This window comes from Oryx dammah, unplaced genomic scaffold (genome assembly GCF_014754425.2).
Source record: "Oryx dammah isolate SB20612 unplaced genomic scaffold, SCBI_Odam_1.1 HiC_scaffold_18, whole genome shotgun sequence".
NCBI lineage: Eukaryota > Metazoa > Chordata > Mammalia > Artiodactyla > Bovidae > Oryx > Oryx dammah.
In genome coordinates, this window is record NW_024070202.1 from 56,890,889 (window position 1) to 56,917,296 (window position 26,408).

General features: G+C 38.5%; 1 protein-coding gene across 3 annotated transcripts in view; it reads left to right on the forward strand.

Annotated features, from left to right (window-relative positions):
- The window catches only part of DOCK4 (dedicator of cytokinesis 4), a 468,492-nt gene that overhangs the window by 390,563 nt on the left and 51,521 nt on the right, over positions 1 to 26,408 (forward strand). For 2 of the 3 annotated variants that reach the window (XM_040260165.1, XM_040260167.1), the window contains exons 31-36: positions 8,831 to 8,979; positions 10,688 to 10,773; positions 15,993 to 16,019; positions 16,162 to 16,257; positions 17,080 to 17,140; positions 21,477 to 21,570. In XM_040260165.1, the coding sequence (XP_040116099.1) occupies positions 8,831 to 8,979; positions 10,688 to 10,773; positions 15,993 to 16,019; positions 16,162 to 16,257; positions 17,080 to 17,140; positions 21,477 to 21,570 (513 nt within the window). The remainder of the gene's footprint in view (positions 1 to 8,830; positions 8,980 to 10,687; positions 10,774 to 15,992; positions 16,020 to 16,161; positions 16,258 to 17,079; positions 17,141 to 21,476; positions 21,571 to 26,408) is intronic. The other variant, XM_040260166.1, reaches the window with a different exon arrangement.

Sequence of the window (26,408 nt, forward strand, 5' to 3'; positions counted from 1 at the left end):
AGAAAACATAGGCAGTACAGTCTTTTATATCAGTCTTAGCAATATCTTCCTGAGTAGGCAAGGCAAACAAAAGCAAATATAAACACATGGGATTAAATAAAACTTAGAAATGTCTGCACAGCAAAAGAAACAATCAACAAAACAACAAACTACTTCCTGAATGGGAGAAGATATCTGCAAATCGTATATCCAATAAGAGGGTATTATCCAAATATATGGGACATCCCACTTTACCAGGTGGCACAGTGGTAAAGAATCTGCCCTGCCAATGCAGGAGACACAGGTTTGATCCCTGGGTCAGGAAGATCCCCTGGAAAAGGGGGTGGCTACCCCACTGTAGTATTCTTCCTGGAGAATTCCACAGACAGAGAAGCCTGGCAGGCTACAGTCCATGGGGTCACAAAGAGTTGGAAACAACTGAGCAACTTAGCACTCATACAACTCAACCACAACAAATGATTAAAAAATGGGCAGAGAATCTGAATAGACATATTTTCAAAGGAGACGTGCAGATGGCCAGCAGGCACATGAAAAGATGTTTAACATCACTAATTATTAGGGAAATGTCAAAACCACAATGAGATGTCATCTCATGCCCATTAGAATGGCTGTTATCAATAAGATAAGAAGTAATAGTGCTGAACAGGATGTGAAAGAAGTGGAACCATCATATACTGTTGGTAGTAATTTTCTGTAGTGGCTGCACCAATATACATGGATAAATTGATAAATTTGGTAAACTGGTGCAGCCACTATGGAAAAAAGTATGGAGAGTCCTCAAAAAATTAAGATTAGATCTACTGTGTGACCCAGCAATTCCACTTCTGGATATCCAGAGAGTACCAAAATATTAATTTGTACAGGTATATATACCCCTATATTCATTGCAGCATTTTTTATTCTAGCCAAGATGTGGAAACAACCTAACTCTCCATTAACAGATGAAAGGGTCAAGAGAGTGGATATACATACAATGGAATACTACTCTGTCATAGGAAAGGTGAAATATTGTCATTTGTGACACCCTAGAGGGTATTATGGGTGTCCCTGATGGCTCAGATGGTAAAGAATCCGCCTGCAATGCAGGAGACCTGTGTTCAGTCTCTGGGTTGGGAAGAACCCCTGGAGAAGGGAATGGCTATCCACTCCAGTATTCTAGCCTGGAAAATTCCATGGACTGTTTAGTCCATGGGGTCAACAAAGAGTCAGACACAACTGAGTGACTTTCACTGAAACTGAAACTGAGAGGGTGTTATGCTAAGTGAAATAAATCAGGCAATGACAATTCCCATATGATTTCACTCACAAAGAATATTAAAAGTAAATAAATGAACAAACAAAGTGAAACGAAAGTAAGCATATAGAGAATGGATTAGTGGCTACCAGATGGGAAGGGAAGTTACTATTGTTGTTCAGTCCCTAAGTCATGTCCAACTCTTTGAGACCCCATGGACTGCAGCACACCAGGCTGCCTTATCTTTCACATTCTCCTGGAGTTTGCTCAAACCCGTGTCCATTGAGTCGGTGATGCCATCCAGCCATCTCATCCTCTGTCACCACCTTCTCTTCCTGCCATCACTCTTTCCCAGCATCATGGTCTTTTTCAATGAGTCGGCTCTTTGCATCAGGTGGCCAGAGTATTGGAGCTTCAGCTTCAGTGAATATTCCAATGAATATTCAGGGTTGATTTCCTTTAGGACTGGATAGTTTAATCCCCTGCTGTCCAAGGGACCCTCAAGAGTCTTCTCCAGCATTATAGTTTGAAAGCATCAGTTCTTCAATGCTCAGCCTTCTTTATGGTCCAACTCTCACATCCGTACATAACAACTGGAAAAATTATAGCTTTGACTATATGGACCTTTGTCGGCAAAGTGAAGTCTCTGCTTTTTAATATGCTGTCTAGTTTTATCATTGCTTTTCTTCCACAGAGCAAGCGTCTTTTAATTTCATGGCTTCAGTCACCATCTGCAGTGATTCTGGAGCCCCCCAAAAATAAATAAAGTCTGTTACTGCTTCCACTTTTTCCCCTTCTATTAATATTTGCCATGAAGCAATGGGCCTGGATGCCATGATCTTAGTTTTTTGAATGTTGAGTTGTGAGCCAGCATTTCACTCTCCTCTTTCACCCTCATCAAGAGGCTCTTTAATTCCTCTTTACTTTCTACCATTTAAGTGCTATCATCTGCATATGTGAGGTTGTTGATACTTTTCTCGACAGTCTTGATTCCAGCTTGTGCTTTACCTGGCCTGGCATTTTGCATGATGTACTCTGTCTATAAGTTAAGTAAGCACAGTAACAATATATAGCCTTGATGTACTCCTTTCCCAGTTTTGAACCAATCCATTATTCCATGTCCGATTCTAACTATTGCTCCTTGACCTGCGTACAGATTTCTAAGGAGGCAGGTAAGGTGGTCTGGTATTCCCATCTCTTTAAGAATTTTCCACAGTTTGTTGTAATCTACACAGTCAAAGGCTTTACCATAGTCAATGAAGCAGTAGTAGATGTTTTTCTAGAATTTTCTGCTATGTTTATGATCCAGTGGATGTTGGCAATTTGATCTCTGGTTCCTCTGCCTTTTCTAAATCCAGCTTGTACATCTGGAAGTTCTTGGTTCACGTACTGCTGAAGTCTAGCTTGGAGAATTTTGAGCATTCATTTACTAGCGTGTGAGATGAGTGCAACTGTACAGTAGTTTGAATATTCTTTGGCATTGCCCTTTGGAATTGGAATGAAAACTGACTTTCCAGTCCTGTGGCCACTGCTGAGTCTTCCAAATTTGCTGATATATTGAGTATAGCACTTTCACAGCATCATCATCTTTTGGGATTTTGAAAGCTCAGCTGGAATTTCATCACCTCCACTAGCTCATTTCTTAGTAATGCTTCCTAAGGTCCACTTGACTTCACACTCCAGGATGTCTGACTCTAGGTCACTGACCACATCATCATGGTTATCCAGATCATTAAGACCTTTATGTACAGTTCTTCTATGTATTCTTGCCACTTCTTAATTTCTTCTGCTTCTGTTAGGTCCTTGCCATTTCTGTCCTTTATTGTGCCCATCCTTGTATGAAATGTTCCCTTGATATCTCCAATTTTCTTGAACAGTTCTCTAATCTTTCCCACTCTATTGTTTTCCTCCACTTCTTGGATTGTTCACTTGGGAAGACTTTCTTATCTCTCCCTGCTATTCTCTGGAACTCTGCATTCAGTTGTGTATATCTTTCCCTTTCTCCTTTGCCTTTCACTTCTCTTCTTTTCTCAGCTATTTATAAGATCTCTTGAAACAACTATTTTGCCTTCTTGCAGTTCTTTTCCTTTGGGATGCTTTTGGGTCACCGCCTCCTGTACAGTGTTACTAACCTCTGTCTATAGTTCTTCAGGCACTTTATCTACCAGATCTAATCTCTTGAATCTGGTTGTCAACTGCACTGTATAATCATAAGGGATTTGATTTAGGTCATACATGAATGGCCTAGTGGGTTTCCCTACTTCAATTTAAGCCTGAATTTGGCAATAAGGAGCTCATGACCTGAGCCACAGTCAGCTTCAGGTCTTGTTTTTCACTGTAGAGAGCTTCTCCATCTTTGGCTGCAAAGAATGTAATCAATCTGATTTCCGTATTGACCATCTGGTGATGTCCATGTGTAGAGTCATCGCTTGTGTTGTTGAAAAAAGATATTTGCTACGACCAGTGTGTTCTCTTGGCAACCTCTGTTAACCTTTACCCTGCTCATTTTGTACTCCAAAGTGAAACTTGCCTGTTACTGCAGACATCTCTTTACGTCCTACTTTTGTATTTGAGTCCCTTGTGATTAAAAGAACATCTCTTTTTTTGTGTTATAGAAGATCTCAGGTCTTCATAGATCTGTTCAACTTCAGCTTCTTCAGCATTAGTAGTTGGGGCATAGACTTGGGTTACTGTGATGTTTGCCTTGGAAGTGAACTAAGATTATTCTGTCTTTTTTGAGATTGCTCCCAAGTACTGAATTTTCTACTCTTATGTTGACTATGAGGGCTACTCCTTTTCTAAGGGATTCTTGCCCACTAGAAGATATTATGATCATCTGAATTAAATTCACTTATTCCCATCCATTTAGTTCACTGATTCCTAAAATGCCATCTCCTTCTTGACCACGTCCAGTTTACCTTGATTCATGGACCTAACATTTCAGGTTCCTATCCAATACTGTTCTTTACAGCATTAGAATTTACTTTCACCACCAGACGCATCCACAGCTGAGCATCATTTCCACTTTGGCCCAGCCTTTTCATTCTTTCTGAAGCTATTTCTCCACTCTTCCCCAGTAGCATATTGGACATCTGCTGACCTGGCAGGCTCATCTTCTAGTATCATATCATTTTGCCTTTTCAGACTGTTCGTGGGGTTCTTGAAACAAGAATACTTGAGTGATTTGCCATTCCCTTCTCCAGTGGACCACGTTTTGTCAGAACTCTCCACCATGACCTGTCTGTCTTGGGTGGACCTGCATGGCTCATAGCTTCATTGACTTATACAAAGCTGTGATCCATATGATCATTTTGGTTAGCTTTCTGTGATTGTGGTTTTCATTCTGGAGAGTGTGGGGCTGTAGGTCTTGCTTCTTCGGTCTGGCCTCTGAAGGGAGATAAAAGAGGGTGAAATAAGTAAAGTGGTCAACAGTTCGATGATGGATGGAAACTAAATTTTTGGTAATGAGCATGCTGTAGTGTATACAGAAGTCAAAATATAATGTTGTACACATGAAATTTATAAAATTTATAAAACAGTGTTACCTCCATAAAAAGTGAAAGTGAGCAAAGCATCAAATCCCCTCAAATTTATTTATACCTATATTTGCAAGAGTACTCTACAAAGAAAGAGGTTATTCTCTACTGCTGTGTCCCACCTTTGCCATTCATCATGCTGCAAGGTTAAGTTTTTTCTTTCTATTTTTAGTTGAACTAACATCCTTACTAAATATAAAGTGGGCTCCTCTTCCACATTTGCAAACACAGCGTCTTGTAACTGCTGTAGAAAAATCAATACTTCCCTAACAGGCTGCTCTGTGTGCATAAATACACAACTCCAGCAGCCCAACTAGCAGGTGCCCTAAATACTTCAAAACAAGACCATGTGGCTGACAATTAGAGATGGGGAAAGTATGCTAAATCTGTGATTTAAAAGGAAATAATCTAAGTGAAGTTTATTTTCCTGCTGCTATACATAGCTCAAGATTTTGCATGGCGGATTGGGTAAGAGTAAAATTTTCTGTGGTGGAAAACTTGTATGGTTGCACAGATTCTTTGTTTCCAAAGTGTGTTCTCAGTAAAGAAGGCTAGCCTCATACAGTCTGCACAATAATTTAAATGTGGGTATGGCTTCCCTGGTGGCTCAGTGGTAAAGAACCTGCCTGCCAATGCAGACGACACGGGTTCAGTCCCTTGGTCGGGAAGACCCCCCTGGAGAAAGTGAAAGTGAAAGTCACTCAGTTGTGTCTGACTCTGCGACTCCATGGACTGTAGTCCATGGAATTCCAGGCCAGAATACTGGAGTGAGTAGCCTTTCACTTCCAGGGATTGAACCCAGGTCTTCCGCATTGCAAGCGGATTCTTCACCAGCTGAGCCACAAGGAAAGACCCACTGGAGTGGGTAGCCTATCCTTTCTCTAGCGGATCTTCCCAAACCAGAAATTGAACCAGTGTCTCCTGCATTTCAGGCAGATTCTCTACCAACTGAACTATCAGGGAAGTCCTAGGAAATGACTCCAGTATTCTTGCCTGAGAAATCCCATGGACAAAGGAGCCTAGCAGGCTACAGTTCATAGGGTCACAAAAGAGTTGGACATAACTTAGCGACTAAACAACAACATGGTTTCTCTACTGTCATAGAAAATCAGGCTACAAAATACTATATGTATTTTGTTTGGATTGTGATTGAAAGAAGCCAACTGTAAATGACATGTTTTAAGACAATCTGGAAATTTTTAATATAGACTGGTTTTAGATTAATTTGAAGAATTACTGTCTGCCATTTTAAAAAATGTAGTAAAGGTATTGTGGTCCTGTATTTATAAAATGACCTGCCTGTGAAAGATGCTAACTGATGTTTATACAAGTAGAATATTATGATGTCTCTGACTTGGTTTAAATTTTCCCAGTGAAAAAATAGTTGGGTTGATAAGTGAAACAAAATTAGCAAAAAAATATTGATAATTATTGAAGCTAGATGATGGGGATGTAGGGATTTATCTTACTGTTCTTTGTAATTCTGTGTTGAGATTTTTTCATAGTAAGAAAATTTTAAAAGACAAAATCATGTTGTAAAATGCCTATAAATGGAAGAGAGTTTTTAAAAAGATTCATGGATGCTCAAAGAAATAGTGGTAAATAAACTAAGTGCATTCTAATAATGTTCCTTGCTAGGAGGTCAAAGGATGGCAGGCTCAGGGAAGATTAAAAATAAAAATTCTGTAATGGAGCAGTTCTGAATATCATTCCACCATAGCAGCTGTGGGAGGACTATCTGGCTGGCAGGAGTTTTCATTTTATTCTATATTTGCTGCTTCACTCATCCGCCTCACCCCATGCACACCCCAAAACTGTGCAAAGGATTGGTGTCTTACACAGTGTCAAGGAAGCAGAAAGGTGCTCTTGGTTATTAGTCACATGCCAGGGTGGCCCTTGTGCTGTGTACAGAGTCCCTTCAGTCCATGGCTCTGCAGAAGCAGAGCATCTGTGGCTAGACTCTGAAGCCCTGCAGCCATCTCCTGGGGCAGGGGCAGAGATAAGAGTAAGGCTGGCTGATCTCAAGACTTGCCAGAATTCATCTCTGCAGAAATCTCCTTTCCTCTTTTCTCTTTCTTCCCCTCGCTTGCCAGAACATCTTGAAGAAGCAGTGAGTGGGTTTAGACTTTTGCAAATGACAGGAAGAGTGATTGAGTTCAGGTTGCTCTGCATTTTGCCCTGACAGAAATAACTACAGAAAGGAATTGCAAATGCTGGCTGCTAGTTACCTGCTCTAAATGTGTATGTTGGGAGGATGGGGAAAATGCAGGGAGAAGGCCATGAATTGATGTTTTTGTATATTCTGCCACACTGAGTTTGTTGGTCTTGGAAGTATTCATTCTTTTGGAGGAAAGTATACAAGGGCAGATTAATAAGGACATTTCTTTTGATGAATAGAGGGAAGTATTCTTGCTCTGAAGAGGAAAACTAAGTAGTCCCTTGGAAAAGATAAAATATTACCCAGGTCAAGAATAAAGGTAGGAAAGCAAGAAGAATTATAAGCCCCGTTTCCTCCTCACATGTAATGGATGCCTTGATATATAGTAATTTAGAGATGATAAGAAACCGCAAAGTTACTTTCAATGAAACACGAGAAAAAGAGGAAAGGACCATGTGGCATCACTGATGTACAGGGACTTTCAGATCCAGAGGGGCCTGACAGTTGTGTCCTGTTATCATCCCATATTGAGTAAAAAGGATGAGAGCCACTTTCTGAAGACGTCAGAAATATCCCAAGGTGTTTGCAGTCACAAAAAACAGTGACTTCACAACACTTACTTGGGTTTGCCCATCCATCATTTTCTTGTCTTTCCAAATTCTCTTCTTCATGTTCTCCTTCCTTTAAAAATCCCTCTAAAGTCAATACAAATTTAAATTGTATGTTTGCATCCTGGATTTATGTCTGTCCAAGTCTGTGTTCACCTTCATGCCTTCTGCTACAGAAACAAAATAGAGAAAATGACAATTAATGTGAAGATATTTAACTCCAAAATTGGCAAGTAAGTCTGAACAGCAAGATTTTGTGTGTATTCAACACTTACAAAAAAAGATCAAAGATGGAAAAATTAATAAGAGGGAAATGATCCTTTTTCATGAAGCCAGCTCTCTTTTGCTCAGCCTCCCAGTATCCTATGCTTTCGTCCATGATGCAAAAGGTTGTGCATGTAATGTGCATACATGAACTGTACATTGTATATTTTCCATAATGTGCAGTTTATTATAAAAGTAGGAACTCTCTGAGATTTAACATGGACGACTAGGATAATAGACTGAACTCAACACATATCTGCTAGACAAAATCATCTGTGTCCACCCCACCCTCCACTTTCCTTTGCTCTGAATTACCCACAGTAGACTTTTCAGGACTTGCTAAATACCATTTTGAATTCACTATTATTACATTGTAGTCTTTTCAGAAAATTGTTCTGTTTGTTGTTGTTTGGGCCAATTTTTATATTTAGGCTGTTATGTTTATTATGTAAAGAAGGAAGACAAATTACATAATGCAGATAGGAACCACCTTTTTCATATATAAAAGTCACCAGTAATATTATCACCCAGAGGTAACCAATGTGATTACTATTAGGAGATATAACCTTGTAGACTATCATATATATATTCTTTTTAAATGAAAGATGTACCTTTGCATACTGTGTGGTACTTTGCTTTTACAGTTAACTATATTGAAAAACTTCATCTGTGTTTTTCTTCAACCTCATTTTTAATAATTGCATAAGAATTTTAATGTGTGAATGTGCAGTAGTATACACAACCAATTCCTGATGATTTATATATATTTAATTGTATCTTATGGCTTTTTGTAAACTGTGAAAAGGTAAATCCCTAGGTTTTTTTTTTTATTATTATTAAAAATGATGCAGAAATACTAACACATGGAAATCTGTTTATATAGCTGCTTAGAGAAATATTTTCTTGCTTGAGACAACTATAATCGATCGTGTTCTTATGACAGTAGTTTTAAACAAGTCGTATAATAATGATTTTCTGAAATCTTATTAAAACTAAATCTACAGGAAGGTAAATATTTCATTCATTTTAGGAGAGCACAAGCTTCATTTCATTCCTGCCCTGATTGGCCCCTTCCTGGAAGTAACCTTAATACCCCAGCCAGATCTCCGCAATGTCATGATTCCTATTTTCCACGATATGATGGACTGGGAGCAGAGGCGGAGTGGCAATTTTAAACAGGTAGGTGGATGTGCTCTCAGAGCAGTCAGAAGAATCTCAGTTCTCTCAGAGGTGAGTGTGGTGGCTCAGAGATGCTCCGAGTTGAGGAATGAGCTGTGAACCAGATTTCAACCGAGGCCACATACTTCCAAGCTGAATACATAGCCTCGGACACCCTTCTGGGACTGTGTCTCCCTGAATCTCTGAGAAGCCCTGGAAAAAACATTTCATTCCCTTTCAGCTAAAAAAAAAAAAAAAAAATCCTGTGATTTTCTAGGTCTGTGTTTAAGAACTAACAGAAACTTTATTTGCTCCCAGCTGGACACAACACAGAGGAATCAGAAGGTTAATGATTCCTAAAATCACTGACCTCTCAGTGGTCTGCACATTGTATTTGGTGAATGGCTTAGCTTTGAACATTTGATGCACAGTATGTTTTATTGCTCTTTGCTTGAAGTGCTGAGAATTAATTTAAAGGGAAAAGCAGTCAAAATTGTTGTAAAGGAAATTCCAAGAAGATGAGCATGAGCCTATCATTTCTCTTTGACACAGGCTCCAGTTTTAGAAAGACACTTGATCTTATTCCAAAACCAGATCTCATAGCAGAAATCAACTGCCTTTGCCAGGGCAAGTCACTTCTATTGGAGACAGCAGGCCAACTGTTCACACAGTCATGGCACTCACCTGTGTGCACTCTGCTGCATGAAGAAAGCTTCTTGCTTCTCCCTATGAGCCCTTCTCAAGTCTTAGAAATGATTGTCAACTGTACGAACAAACTGGATGCATACATAGACCAAGCATGGCATTTCATCTGTATCAAGACCGTCATTTATTTTCAGGAGAGTCAATACGTGAATGAAAACCTATTTAAAAATTATATTGGGGAAAACCCCCTTCTCTTCCCTTATCTCTTTACCCATATATTGAAATTTGATACAAAGGAAATAATTGTGCTCCATCCTTTGACAAAGTCAGATATCCCTCCATACCCCTAGTTGTTAACTCTCTGGCCTTGCAGAAATTCTTCCTTTTCTGTCCCCTCTGCTGTCTCCGAGGGATGATGGGTTATTTATTTCTGCCTTCCTGATACTGAAGTCCTAAAGGATTTATGTTCTTGAAAATATAAATGTTTTGACTACAGTTTTCAGGAAATATGTCCTTTCTGTCTCATGCTGCCGATTGCTGACTTAGAATATATCTATGGATCTACCATCTGTACATGGTTAGGACAAATTCTCAACTTCAGCAAAGATTTAGTGCAACCTCAAACTGTTTTGAGAAAGAAAATAGATACAAAACACATCAAAGATTTAACTGAATGTTTGTGGATATAGTAGTTTGCTGATGTTCTTATATGTATGTGTGTGTGTGTGTGTGTGTGTGTGTGTGTATCATGATTTGAAAAAAACAAAAAAGACTTGCCAGTTTTTACAGCTCCTAAAAAAAGAATTCAAACATTTAAGCTGGGCTGCAGGCATTTGTGTTTGAATCAACAAATAGAAGTCTTTCGCGGCAGCACACACTACCCTACCGGGAGTTTGAAGTCATGTTCCTGCATCTAAATTGGCCCCCTAGAATTCCAAAGGGGTGTCTTTGGTTAACCACAGCTGATAAATTCACAAAATTTACTGTGGCTTTTTCCTTTGCAGAAATAAATATGTTTCCATGTGCCTAGAAAATCCTTCTTGTGAGAAGGAAAGAAAGGGAGTAACATTTGGGTCTGTTTCAGGTGGAAGCCAAGCTCATTGACAAACTGGACAGCCTGATGTCCGAAGGCAAAGGTGATGAAACCTACCGTGAGCTCTTCAACAGTATGTGAGTAACATGTGTGTCTCCAGTTGATTCTTTTTGGGGGATTTGGGTGTCAGTGCTAAGCAGCTGAGAGCTGCAAAGATAGCTTGGGTCTGCCCAGAGTGCTTTGTCTTTGTGGAGTGTGAAATAAAGGATCATTGCTTAACTCTGGTGAATGGATCTTATTATGCTGATGATTAGACATATCTCCTTGTATTAATCTCTGATTAGGACATGTTACAAGTGTTACATAACAAATTCACTCTTTTCATGACTAATTATTTTAAAGTTGGGGCTGCAAGATAATGATTTTCAATTGAGTAGATAGTGGGAGAGGAAAACAAAATAGTGGTGTGATTGTTGTGTTTGTGTGCCATGCTTTCCAAGATGTTCTTGGCTGATTTGCTGTTAGGAAGATTAACCTAGTTTGTATCTGTTCTTCAGCGCTTGATTTAATTCAGCAATACGTATTGCTCATTCAGCATTATTAATTGCTTCCTAAATGTTTCTTACTAGAATATCAGAGAAGCAAATAATTTCTAGTAGATTCTGTGATTAGGATTTGTAAGGAGGATAAAGAAGTAATGGAGTGTCGTAAGGAGACTTGAGGTTGTCCTTACTAAGGTAAGACTGTGATCATTGTCCTAGGATGAAGTGCCTGTACTGAGTAGTCATTCACTGTGTAAAATGGCCACAGACAGTACATAAGAAGGTTCCAGTGCTTTAGGATTTTAATTCTAGCACTTGTTTTCTCTACAGCTTTCTAAGGCTCTTAGTCATTGTCTAACCTTTTATACTTATGAAGTGTTTCTTTTTGAAGGAAGAACCAGCTCATTGTGCTTGGGAAATGTTTGCAGGTCTTTCAGAAGTGCAGAAACATTTTAGCAATATATTTTTCTATTACAAAATATGCTTTTCCTTGTATTTACAACCAAGTAAATCTAAAACTAAATACTACTGCTTTAGCACTGATAGCCAGATAGAAAACTCTGTAATTTGTTTATGATCATAAATTTAGAGCAGTAGATATATTAATATATAAGGTTGAAAAGTATTATTAATGGTTGATAGATTTCAACTTGCCTGATTTAAAATCATTCTTGATGCTTTTAAGAAAATTATATTGAAGGGAAAAGCCAAAAAGGGGTATACAGATCTCTTGTGGTGGTGGTACATGATAAAATACATTCTTTGTACTGAATCCTGAACAATGGCATTTTCTTCTGATACTGTAATTAAACTGGAACTTTTAATAATTATTCATCAAGCCCTTGTTCATTCTAGTGTACAAAGCATCTGTCTTTCATGACAGCTGGAGTTTAGCAAGAATTCTGATTAAAACCTCATCCAGTATAATAAATTACTTTTGAAAACCACTCTCAATTCCGTTACTAGTCTTTGGTTTGAACAAAGAACTAAAATGAGAAAGCACTCAGTGAAATGAATCTCTTGAGATTTGTGATTAATTATTTATAATAAATTCACAAGATTAATAAGCACTCACATAGCTCTGTAGTGCCTCTTATCTACTTTAATAAAGGCCTGATAGCATGCAATTTGGACTGCTTGTGTGTAAATATGGCTTTGAAATAGAAGATGTACCTTGACATTAAAATCAAACCAATAATTAAAATATTAAGCCTCTATAATTAGGACTATTTTAAGGTCCCTGATTCATTCACTGGAGATTTTTATTCTTTTCTTGATTTTTTAGCATATCACTAGAAATCTTACTATAAATGTTTCTCTTTCATACTTTTATGATCAGCATATTGAGAATAAATATAATCTAAAGTGATAATTAAATGTCATTACTACCTGGGCTCAAAAAAGAAAGGGAAAATCCAACTATATTTCAGGAAACAATAAAATGCTTTTTTGGCAATAGAAATCACAAAGAATTAGGGTAATCACGCTGTGTCATTGCACACATTATGAATTGGGAACACATGCTATTGTGGTACAGATTTTCATTTTTTTCTCTGTAATTCATGTCTAAAACTGCTTAAAATTTGTTCAGAAGCTGAAAGTAGCTCACTGCTTCCTGAAAATGCGGTATATGCTTGCCAAAATAGCCTCCTTAGAATGAAACTGTAAATTTATATAGTACAGTCCTTTCTAAGAACTCATCTTTCCCTGACCCTCATGTTACCCTCATTTTCCCATACTACATCTTTTTGAAATAAATGAGGGTCAGGATTTATTGGTTTTGATAATGCTGAAATTGTCGATCATCGCTGCCTGTGAGATACACAGAATAAGGTATCAGAATGAAGTTCTGCTTCCCTGCATCCACTTCATTGACTCATTCAGCTTCATTTATTGAGCATCTGCCTGTGCTTGGTGGTCTTCTGAGGCTGGGGGTGCACCGGGGAGCACACAGAGAGAGTACTGACAGCCTCGGGGGTTATAAAGGGGACTTCCGGAAGATGTGACCTCCACCTCAGTCCTCCACTGTGTTGTTGTATGTTGCTCTGAATAATTCAGTAAGGCTCCAGATCATTTCACAGAGCTTCATTTCACACACACACATATATATATTTGAAATGAAGAAGTGAAAGTTGCTCAGTCGTGTCCGACTCTTCAAGACCCTGTAGACTGTAGCCCGCCAGGCTTCTCTGTCCTTGGCATTCTCCACGCAAGAATACTGGAGTGGGTTGCCATTCTCTTCTCCAGGGGATCTTCCTGACCCAGGGATCGAACCCAGGTCTCCTACATTACAGGCAAATGCTTTACCATCTGAGCTACCTATGTATATAAAGCGTTGGCCTCCACACAATCCTGTTAAGAGACAGAGAAAGGTAGACTGAGGGTCAAATTCTTCACCCTTCATTCCATCAGAGGGGAAAAGCCTAATGAGCAAGTATATAGTCCTGCAGGATGTTATTTCTGTTGCTTATCATTGTCAAGGAGTCCAATTGCCTATCGTTAGCAATAAAAAGTCACCTTGGAGCCAGGAAGCGAGTAGTGGGGAGATAAATTAGAAGTTTGGGATTAACATAGACGAACTTCTATATATAAACAGCAAGGACCTATTGTATAACACAGAGAGCTATATTCAATATCTTGTAATAATCTATAATAGAAAAGAAAAAAGGGAGATACATATGTATATATATGTATCTGAATCATTTTTCTGTACCCTTGAAACCAACATTTTAAGTTAACTGTACTTCAGTTTTTTAAAATGGTTTAAAAAAGTTATAAAGAAATGATGCGTCATTTATGCTCTTGTGACATGTATGTAAAGTTAATACGTTAGTTTATATAGCAACCATTCATCATCTTATTGCCTAAAAAAAAAAAAAAAATAGAAAACTTTCACTGTTACTAGATGAGTTCCCTGTGTACTCAGCATGGGCACATTGGCATGATTATAGACCAAATTAAAAACCAGTGTCACCCAAGTTATCTAGAAAGACTCTTCTTGTCTGATAGCCTCTCCTTGTCCAGGTGTATCAAGTAAGCTGGGAGGGCCAGCTTCCCTACAGAAGGAATAATCCTGGGCAAGAAAGCAGATGAATTGGGTTCTAGGCTTGGTCCTGATAATTTGAGTCTCAGGTTGGTCAAGGCAGCAAGCTCTGCAGAGCTGTGCCTCTTTTCACAAGAGGATTCTGTAGCTCTGATTTCTGACTGCATCCAGAGGCTGTGCAAGTTAGTGAAGCTCATGTCTATAAAGAAGTCTCCCATTTATTTTTAGAATTATTACTTAACTTGAGTTCTGTGTTTTTCAGCCTCTAAAGTATATGAAGTGTGAGCTGTCACTTGGGAAGATTTCTCCATCATCCTGCCTTGCTTTGGCAGGCAGAGTTTCATTTGCGTACTTGGTTCAATACCAATTTGGCATTTAAGCTTGAAACAGGTGCTTTTCAGAGTTTTGTTTTGTTTTGTTTTGTTTTTTTAAGAAAACGCATTTAGAACAAACTAGGGGACTTTTCCCTGGGGGATTAGTCAAGGCAGGCTCCATCCCTTCATGTGTTACCTCTCCCTTCCTCCCCCTCCTTAGTTTAGGAAGCAGTTCAGAATAAGCCAGAAAGACAAATGATCAGGGATGCCTAGGCGCCAAGACAGAAGACTGGGCACTGGAATGGCAATGGCAAAAAGAACGTGGGGGGAGCAGGAAGGACAATTGAGAGAGAATATAGCCAAAGACCAAAAAGAAAGAGAAAACTTTTGACAAAATAGCTTCTTTTCCTACTGAGCACAATACAGGCTAGGCTGAGATGGAGTGAAGTGAAGTCGCTCAGTCGTGTCCGACTCTTTGCGACCCCATGGACGGAGGAGCCTGGTGGGCTCCAGGCAAGAGTACTGAAGTGAGTTGCCATTTCCTTCTCTAGGGGATCTTCCCGACCGAGGGATCGAACCCAGGTCTCCTGCATCGCAGGCAGATGCTTTAACCTCTGCGCCACCAGGGAAGCCATGTGTACTTGTGAAAAAAAAGTCTTCTCTCTCTGTTATTCGTGAAACTAGGATAAGAGGGAAACAAGATTTTAGAAATAATCATCATTAAATTTAGGAGGACAGAGTATCCTCATGTTGTTATGCCTCTGTTCTTTCTTTTTTTTCTTTTGGGGAAAGTTCAGTCTTAAAGGGCTTTTGCCAAGTATATGGTTAATTTGCCTAGAGGTGGGAGTGAAAGTAAAAAGAGATCCTAATGATTATGCTTGTTATTGTTTTGTGTTTACATAGCAGTGCCTCTGCTCCAAGGTACTTAAGATTAGGGGGAGAATGTAGGAGGAGAGATGTGGTTCAGTACTTGTCATCAATCTGCTGTAACAACCACATAGAAAATCCTCGGTGATTAATGACAAAATGAATGAAACTGTTGAGTGAGTGCACAGATAGTACAATATGTATTGAGTGGGCAAATGTTAAGTGAAAGGAAAAAACGCAAAACGTCATACCGTCTGTACAAGGATTTTCCTGTAGCAGTTGCATTGCAGTAAAATTGCTTGGATGAAGATGCATTCCACTGGGAGGTAGGAAAACATTTTTGTGTGACTAAAGCAAGATCTTACTTAAAAGTAAACTTTGAGGCACTCGTGTTTTTGCTTTTCTCAGTGTTGTTTGTTGTGGGGAGGCACAAGCCTCTAATATTAGTGGAAGAGAGAAGCTAGGAAACAATGTCTTTGAGCTGTGAGGTGCTTGCATATTTTGAAAGAATGATTTATATGCATGTGTTTGTATCTGATGACTTGGATAATCTGAAAATCAATTTGCTTTGTCAATGCTTCCTGGATTAGAATTCCACTGTTTGGTCCCTATCCTAGGTAAGACATTGTTTGCATTGTGCTACTTGTGAGATGTTGCGGTGGTTGCTAAGGCATTTAAGGTACTGATGAAAGTAAAACGGTTGTCATGGTGACTGATAAAAATAAATGTTGAAAATGCCCTGGGTTCTTTCTTTTCCAGTCTACTAAAGAAAATTGAGCGGGAAACATGGAGAGAAAGTGGCGTTTCCTTAATCGCCACTGTAACTCGGCTGATGGAGAGGTTGTTAGATTACAGGTAAGCCCCTGTTTCTCAGATACACTGCGCTCCAGTTAGGAAGTTGAAGAGTCAGAATACAGTTGAACTTGAGTTAATCACTCAAAGAACCGATAATCAGACCATGGAACCTTTTGCAGTAAAACAGTGGACTTTTAACTAGCTAGCTCAGTTTCTTCTTTGTTTTTCCTATTTTAATGTTTTGTTCTGGGTTCTTCAGCAGTTCTTTTAAAGTTTTAGTAAATTGAGAGATTCCTGTTATTAAAGAAACCCTTTTGTTGCTGTTTTTGAAACTCATGCATTAGAACCAATAGACCCATTCATCTTAGCGTGACAGTGGTGTAACAGAATTGTATAACCATGCTGCTTTCTTATAGAAGGAGAGAGGGAAGGAAACTCACACTGTTACCTTTCAGAGACATGATTTTTTTATTTTGAAGTGATCTAAACTGTTGAAGCAGGTCATCCCACTTAAATGCATGGTATTTTAAGAAAAAAAGCCTCATTGTTACTGCTAATGGCCAGGCTTACCGGCTCCTTTTCAGCCCAGTAAAAGGTGTGTCATAACATCCCCTCACTCCTCCTCTTCCTTAGCGCCCTCTCTATTGAGAGAAGGCACAGCCCACCTGGAAGTGAAATCTACAGCCACGCTGGTGCTCAGGGAGTGTCTGACCAGCCCCCTATCCCCACCCCAAGCCTCTTGGGGCTCTGGCCTCCTTGATCCAAAGCAACTTGAAATTAGCCTCTAGTCTCTGACAGTTCCTTTTTTCTTTCTAAAAGAACAAACTGTGTTTGCCCTTAGGAAGGAAGTTCTGAGTTCTGACTCTTTCTTCTTGTTTTTAGGGACTGCATGAAAATGGGTGAGGTAGATGGCAAGAAGATTGGCTGCACCGTGAGCCTCCTGGTTAGTCCATGATTTCCCTTTTCCTCCTGCATTCTAATGTTTGCTTTTTGTCAGAAATACTATGTTTCGTTTGTTTTTCCGCCGCAGTGTGTCTTTATCTGAGTGTTTCTTAGAAGAGTTTAGAAGTGTTCTTTGCTTTAGTTTGAATTAAATGCTAGAGAATTCTCAGCTCCTGAGTGTTGCAGAAAGCACCCACTGTAAGATCCCACGGTGATGCCAGCTTCTCCCTGTTGTGTCCTTTTTCTGCCCTGGAGTTCTTTGTTGCTCTCCTAGGAAAAAAGGATGATGTCCCTGGAAAAAGGTCTTTTCAGTTGTGTGTAAACAGTTCCTTTCTACCCTGCTTATATTTATTCTAGATTTTAATAAATATTAATGTTCCTTTCTGAACAAATGACAGTTTCCTGTTTAACACACATATTTTCACTCTATAGCTTCTTTGCAAATTAAAGCCATCTGTGGTTAAGGTTTGGACTATAACTGGGATAACCATATAGTTTCTCGTCCAAACAAGAAAATTTGGAAAACAAAAATCAATATCGTAAGGATAATAGGCTATAGCAAAACAGTTCTAGGAACACAAAATTTACCCTGAAAGTTCTCATAACTAATTATCAAATAGAATGGTATTTTCACTACAGAGCAAAAGAAGGACTATACGTTTACATTCCTTTTTCAAATTTTGGTGTAGGATAAATTGATGCTTTTAATAATTTGCATTGATCACATTTAAAATACAAGAATACCCTGTGACTGCTTCTGGTTCTAAATTTGTGTATGTCATGGTTCCTTTTTCTTATTTTGCAGAATAGATACACCTCATCATCTATCCTAAGTATTGACACAATCCTAATTCTTACTCTGATCCATGAGTCTCTTACATCCATGCCTTTTTGTTCTCTATTTGCCTGTACCTTAAAATTTTGTTTTTTGCCCAACCTGATTCTGTCTTGTCTTAGCTCATTGATTTCAGATTTGTTTTGTTTTGTTTATTCCCCCTCACAGTCCCTCTTCAGAGCTCAGAATTTTTACTTTCCTAGGACTATCTTTTTCCTTAATTTCTTTTCTCGCTATACTGTTCATCTCTGTGTATATGACTTTATCCTTTTTTTAAACCACACCCACCACTTCCTCCTCATTTTTGCATTTAATTGTTACATCCCACCTCCGATACCAGTTGCTAAAAATAGTGAGACCAGAGTATCCTTTGTCAGGCCATCTCTTGTTATGCAGTTTCTCCATAAGTTTTATCATCAGACCCAGTAGTAACCTGCAGGCCATCAGGCCAAGCTCATGGGGTCAGCCCATTACCTCGGCCCTTAGCACTTAATGTCTAACCTTGAGCACAGTCATTCCCACTTCTAAATTTCCTTTCTGTGCTTTCCCCACCGTTTGCCAGCCTTTGGCCCTGGTCCAGGTCCTCAGCCTGATCTCCTTCCATGACCCTGCTTGTACGTCAGTATTTGAGGAAAAAAGCCAAGTGCTCCATCGTCTTCAGGTTTTCTCAGTCTGTCTCCTTAATCCTGGCTCTCCCCCAGCTCCAAGCCTGAAATCTCATAAATAACCTCAAAGGAAAGCCTTTACCTTTTCCTGAAGGACTCATCTTCCACTGTCTCCATCTGCTTTCACAGCGCCCTCTGTGACCTTGAGAGTGAAAGTGAAGTCGCTCAGTCGTGTCCGACTCTTTGCGACCCCATGGACTATAACCTACCAAGCTCCTCTGTCCATGAGATTTTCCAGGCAATAGCACTGGAGTGGATTGCCATTTCCTTCTCCAGCGGATCTTCCCAACCCAGGGATCAAACCCAGGTCTCCCGCATTGTAGACAGACGCTTTACTGTCTGAGCCACCAGGGACCTTGAGAGGTATACTCTTAAATGTAGACTCTGGGTCCATTTCCTCAACTGGTATAAACAGAAGATATCATTTCCTCTGATGAAAGACTGAATACTCCAACCTAAACGTGTTTACTCTAGTTTCCCAGTAGGAATAAGCCAGAGAAAATAAAATCAGTGGCCCCCATCAGTGTTCACATGAGACAAAGACTCCAGCTTGTTAGTTTTGCACTAACCAAGAATAGTCCTTATAGGAAATGCTAACACTTTGAACACTGTTTTAATTTCAACTAGCACAGGAATACTTATTATTAAAGGGCCGAATATATAACTCTAAAGCTAATCTTTTTAGCTTATACTCCATATGGAAAGTTTTTTGATGTTTTCTAGCTGCAATATGCTTCTCTTTAATCACTCACTTCCTCCTGGAGATTTTTCTTAACTCTTTGGAAAGATCAATTCCAGATTGTCTTCAGAGGAACTCTGACTTTCTCTACAAGCTCTGAGTTAAATGGTAGTATTAGACTGGTAAAAATGTGTAATCTTTGACATGACTAAAACTAGGAAATTAATTACTGTTTTGTTCTTTCTGTCACTAGTTTTGCCAGACATACATGAAAGAGACTCATCTGCTGACTGAGAGATCTTTTCTTTCTTTTTTTTTTTTTTAAAGGCCTATTATTCATTTACAGAATGATCACTTATTTTGTTCCCAAAGAAATTTGCTTCTTACCAGAAAGCTATTGGGAAAAAAAAATTGTTTAATAATGTAAAGGTCTGCTATTGAGTGGTTAGATATATGTTTATGGCATAATAATTCTTGCTAATTAAAATTATTTTGATTATAATAAGAGAGATGTGAAGAGCATTGTTTACTAGCTTTTTAAAGAATGCTAAGATCTACAGGACACTGTAGCCTGCCACCTCCACTGTCCATGGGATTCTCCAGGCAAGAATACTGGAGTAGGGTGCTGTGCCCTCTTTTTGGAGATCTTTCCAACCCAAGAATTGAACCCAGGTCTATTATGTCTCTTGCACTGGCAGGTGGGTTCTTTATCATTAGTGCCACCTGGGAAGCCACTCAGGTTAGTGCCACCCAAGGAATATAGGACACAAGAGGAAAGGGGAAGGATAATGGTATAAACTGGAGGAAATATTTTTGGATAATGTGTTCAACTACATGTCAGCTTCTTGAAGTTAGATGAGTCCTCATATTGAAGAATGAATACCTATTAGGTAGTGGCCACAAAGTACATTGACAGGAGGCCCTCAGGCTTCATGCCCAAGTACAGTTAAGCAGCCACACTGGCTAGTTTGGTCCGTAACCAAAGCCCTCTCTAGCTAATCAACTTTAGAAATGTTTAAAATTCCTGGCCTTTCCCCCTAGAAAAACCTGTTACTCCTTCAAGTCAACAGATTTGTCTCCCCATCACTATTCATTTTTCATTCTACACACCAAGTAGCATCTGTCAAAATAATAGCAATAGTAATGATAGTAGTTCAGATGGCTGTAAACAGAGATTTCATAATATCCGCAGTGATCTGCTCGCTGAAAGAGCCTTATACAGAGCCTCACAGCATCACGCTTTTGCTGGATTCCAACTTCTTACACTTTTGCTCCTATGTTTACTAAGTTCAGTGAGGACTAACATACTTTCTAATATGATAAAGAAATAGATGTGGAGGCCTATAAGGTAAACATTTAAAATGACAACATAATATGTTAAGTCAAAGCTGAGTTTTTGATGGTGAATGTTAAAACATTTTAGAGAAGTTTAAATAAGATCCAGATGCTTTGTTTTCATAAACCAAATATTTTCAGTAAGCATGCCCTTGTAACAATAATTTGAAATAAAATCTCTTACAAATCCCTTTATGTTGTAGTCATAAACTGGAAACCTTTAATTCACTACCAAACAATTTTAAGATGAAAGAAATTATCCTTTGACTATCAGTGATCAAATGTAATAAATAGGTTAATATCTTACATATTTTTAATATTTTAGTTGAATTTTTAGACTAGTTCATTGGCGGTTAAACTTAACCAAAAAACAATAGAAAGTAACAAAAGAAATGTGAATCAGTGGTAATAACATCCCCCCAGGAGTTACCAGCCTATCCAGTTGTTGATAGGTAATTTTTAATACAGACAGTGTTGAATTAAAAATATATCACTGTCTTTTGCACTTGACTGGCAGTCCAAAGGTTAAGACTGCCCTGTCAATGCAGGGAATGCCAGTTGTATCCTTAGTCAGGGGACTAAGATTCCACATGCCATGTGGCACAGCCAAAATAAAAGGAAAGAAATTATATATATATATATATATAAAACTGTGTCCCTTACTTAATTTTGTAAGACATTAGAAATTTTGTAAGACATATAGAAAAATTTGTCTGTTTTCTGGGTTCAAGACATGAAACTTCAAGCAGAGTAAAGGGTAGACACCTGCCAACCTAATTGTTGAGAAATTATCCATTGTTGTACTCTTTTTTTTTTCTCTTAGAACTTCTATAAGACTGAACTGAACAAGGAAGAGATGTATATACGCTACATCCACAAACTCTATGATCTGCACCTCAAAGCACAGAATTTCACAGGTAATTGTGTCTTTTGACTTGGGTTGGGGGAAGTGGGCTGGTCACTGTTATATTAAACATAATTCCTCTGTTTTTTAAATTAGACCTGAGGACTCAACCATTTCTTTTAAAATTGGAATTTAGAACTGGAATATATGTTGTTTTTTCTTTACTATATCTCTTTGCATAGTTTTTTAGGGGGTGGTTTGGGGATTGGTTTTTGAGTGGTTTATAAAATATGCACCTAGCTTTTCACAGTCTGTTTAGAGTTAGTATTTCACCACTTCAAGTTAAATATAGGAACATTACAACCTCACCACTGTACATTGTAATAGTCATAAGCATATATGTATATACATTGAAAAATTCCATCAGATAATGTCATAATTTTTAAGTCATACCTATTTTAAAGAATTTAAGAGGATAAAAATGATCTATTATATTTACTCAGATATTTACCGTTCCTGTTGCTCTCTTTTCACTCATGAAATTCTGTTTTCCTCTGTTAACGTTTTCATTCAACCTCCAGAACTTGTTATAGTATTTCTTTTAGAACAGATCTAGTAGTGAAGAGCTCTTAGTTGTCCTTCATCGTTATTTTATCTTCATCCCTGAAGGAAATGTTTGCTGGATACAGTTGGACAGTGTCTTTGTATCAGTACTTTAACCCTTTTATTTTCTCCTGGCCTCCATTGTTTTTGATGAGAGCTGTAGTCATTTAAATTGCTCCCTGTCTGTAATGTGTAATTTTCTCTGGTTGCCTTTAAGACTTTGTCTTTGGTTTTCAGCCCTTCAATTATGGTATATATATCGGTATGGTTTTTTAAAAAAATCTATTCTGGTTGGGTTTGCTGAGCCTCTTGGATCTCTAAACATTTCTTTCACCAAATTTGGGAAAATTTCAGGCATTATTTCTTCAAATATATTTTCTGCACTGATTCTCTGTTTTGGGACTCCAGTTTTATGGATGTTAGACCATTTGGTATTGTTCTGTAATTTCCTGGGGTGCTGTTTTGGGGTTTTTTGTTTCAACTTCTTTATTCTTTCTGTTTTTCAGATTGGATAATTTCCATTTATCCATTTTCAAGTCCATTGGCTCTTCTTTATCATTTCCATTCAACTGCTGAGCCCTTCCAGTGAAGTTTTAATTTTTTTAATTTTTATTATTTGCCTAAACTTTATTTAGCTATTTTTAATAGCTTCAGTGGTTTTGCAGAAATTTGTATTTTCTCATTTCATGAGTGTTCACTTTTACTTCAAGTAGCATGGTTATAATAGCTGTTTCATAGTATTTGCCTATAATTTCAACAACTGAATCATCTTAGAGTTGGCATCTGTTAATTGCTTCTTCCCTTTGAGATTTATTTAGTTTTCCTGGTTTTCTGAATGTCAAGTAATTTTGGATTCTATCCCAGACATTTTGAATATTGTGAGATTCTGGGTTTTGTTAAAATCTTCAAAAATTCAATCCAGCTAAGTTCAGACCTAAAGTCCTGAGTTACCTTTTGAAGGTCAGTTTAGCTTTCAAAGCCTTTGCTGCACTTTTGTGGTCTTGCCTGCTGTGTGCCACCTGGGGAGAGCCTGGGACATGGACAGTTATCTATACCATAGTTCATTTATCAGAATCTTTGTTATGTTGATTCTGATTCATTCTATACATGTACAGCTTAAGGGTGAGCCCAGGAAGTCATACACATAATTTAAAAATTCCTTTCTCCATCTCCTTGTTCTCTCTGATCTTTCTCACTCTTACCATCTCCCAAGGGCTCCTTTTCCTGATACTCTTGCTTAATCAGAGCCCGAGTACTCAGAGCCAAGACTTGATCCTCCACACTATGACCTACTATGTATAGTCAGCCTCCCTGGGAGGGGGAAAGCAGTGAAAGAAAGTAGAAAAGTGGACGCCACTACTGCTGTCACCGTGACTGCCCCTAATGCCAGGGTGCGGGTTTGCAGCTTTGTTCCTGGGACTCAGAGTGGGCCAGAAGAATAGAAAGTACTCCATCCCACGGAGGCTCCTCCTCCCAGTTCTCTGACTAAAGGAGCTTTTTCTGTCTGTTTTCCATTCGAAGCTACAGAAACAGGGAAGGCTAAGCCTGGAGATACAAAAGGCAAAAAAGTAAAAACAGGGAGCTCACCACTCTGTCATCCCTTCTTTGAGTATTGATTTTCCTGTTCTGTCTGCCTTCTCATTTACTTTTCAGAATTCTCCAATAGTTGCTTTATATATTCTGTCTTGGGTTTTTAGGTGAATCAGTGAGAAAAACACACTAAAATGTGCATTCTACATCTTAACCAGAATGAGAACCCTGTAATTGGATTTAGAAATTACAAATCTTAGTCTTTTGGCACACTCTTCTTCCAAGAAACTCCTGGATCTTGGTTCCTTCCCCAGCTTTGAAAGAGTAAAGGAACACTTTCTGAAGTGATGCTCATGTTCCCAGGATTTAAGCATGCCTCTAGCTACAGTTCCACTATCTCAGCTAAGAGCATCACTTAAAAGTTAAAAGTTCCCAGTTCTTGACTCATACTGGAGACCTTTATGATATCTTTGATACCTCTCATTCATGAGGTGCTTTTGGTTCTGCTTCCTAAAAATGAAAGCCATATCCTTTCTTATTGTTGCCAGTTTCACTGCCTCAATCAGGCCTTCATCGTCTCTCTCTTGGACTGCTTCTTAACTATCCCAAGTTATTCATTAGAGCAGGGATCAGTAAACTTCAACCTGCAGCCCTGTCATTTGATTTTTTAAAGAATGTTTTATTAAAACTCCATCACACCCACTTAATTACATATTGTGTATGGTTGCTCTGGCACTCAAATGGCATAGTTGAGTAGTTGCAACAAAGACTGAATGTCCCACAAGCCTAAATTATTGACTGTCTGATACTTTGAGAAAACTTTGTCACCCCCTTCTCTAGATGTAACTGTCAATTCATGTCTTCTACAAAGTAAAGCTCAAAGTCTTTATTCAAGGCCCATCATAATTGAGGCAACACCTGTCCATTCAGCCTAATGTATTCTTGTTTACCTCTAATACTGTGTTCCTTCTTTTTATCCTTCAGAGCCAGCTCCTGTATCATCTTTTCCATGAAGTCTTTATCTTCCTTCTCTCTCCCTTACCAACTCCAGCTATGGGCTGAATTAATGTTTTCTACTCTTTTCCTATTGTAGTTTTTTCAGATTTCCATTCAAGTATTTATCATGTCATTTTATTCATAGTTATATAACAAATGTGTGTGTGTTGATAAGTAGGTAGGTAGGTAGGTTGAGAGATCTTTAGTTGAAGGGTAAATTCCTCGAGGACAGAGATGATATTTTCTTCTTAGTCTTCTCAGTTCTTAGATTAGTGCATAGTGCTGTGAGATTTAAATAAATGCATTACTAAGAATGCACTCAGATTTAACACCCCAAGAGCAGATTTTTCTCCTTTAATATTGTTAATTCCTTAATCACCAAGGAAGCCCCAGTATCTCTTCACACAGATGTCCTGATAGTTTTGATTAAATAAACTAAGATGTTTTTAGCTGACTCTGTTGTCTAAAAGTTTAAGTAGTCATTTTAAAGTAGTTTGTAGCTGATATTAGAAAAATGGTGTATTTTTTTAATCTGTGAAAACAATCTAGTAGACTTGTTTTATTTTGAAGCCCATTTAAAAAAAAAAAAAAAAACAGAAGAAATGAGAGAGGGAAGTGAGGACAGCTCTTGCAGATATGTAACAGATATATTTTGGTTTTCTGAAACTCCAAATCTGTCACCTTATATTTTGAAAACGTGTAAATCTTTTTTCTTTAATTTGTTTACTCAGCTTGGAGTTTTTATGTTCCCCAGAGTAATAAGAAATAAGTTCTTTTCCCATATAACATTTTACTCATTTCTCCTCTGTCCTCATTTTTGTGGGTCCTTGGAGAAAGTGGAATTGATGGAAAAGCTTCTGTCTTTACAGGATTTGTTTCTTATGGCTTAATCCTTTCCAGCCCTCTGTGACAATGCCCTCCATTACACGATTCATCTCCACATTTATCCTGTGTTACTTCTTTCTGCATATTGATATCTTCCCTGTACAATTCTCAAAATGATGGAATGAGGTGGCCCAGATATTTAATTATGTGATAATGGCCTTTTGTTCAAAATTGTAAACACTTTTAAAAACATTGTTCATAATTTTGGATGTGAGCCATCTTTCTCTTTTCAGTATGTAATACAGTCTTCTAAAGATACATAGAAATAAACATGCAACATATTGTAATAAAACATCTTCGATATGCTGATGTGTTCCAGAAACCTCAGTAGTCTGGTGCTGACACCTCAGAGGCATATGTTCCCTGTAATGAAAATTTTCTGCAGTTTTCTTCATATACACCGTTTACCCCTGATATACATCGTTATCTTCCGGAATCAAATTCTGTTCCAGGTGTACCTTGTTTTCACACTTTCTCACATCACCCTTCGGTCATTTGTCAGCTTGCTCTGCTGGCCTGCCAGTTGTTGTTGTTCATTCACTAAGTCATGTCTGACTCTTTGTGACCCCATGGACTGAAGCACGCCAGGCTTCCCTATTTTTCATTATCTCCTGGAGTTTGCTCAAAACTCATGTCCATTGAGTTGGTGATGGCATCCAACTATCTCATCGTCTGTCACCCCCTTCTCCTCCTGCCATCAATCTTTCCCAGCATCAGGTTCTTTCCCAGTGAGTCAGCTTTTCACATCAGATGGCCAAAGTATTGAAGCTTCAGTTTCAGCATCAGTCCTTCCAGTGAATATTCAGGGTTGATTTCCTTTCGGATTGACTGGTTTGATCTCCTTGCTGTCCAGGGGACTCTCAAGAGTCTTCTCCAGCACCACAGTTGGAAAGCATC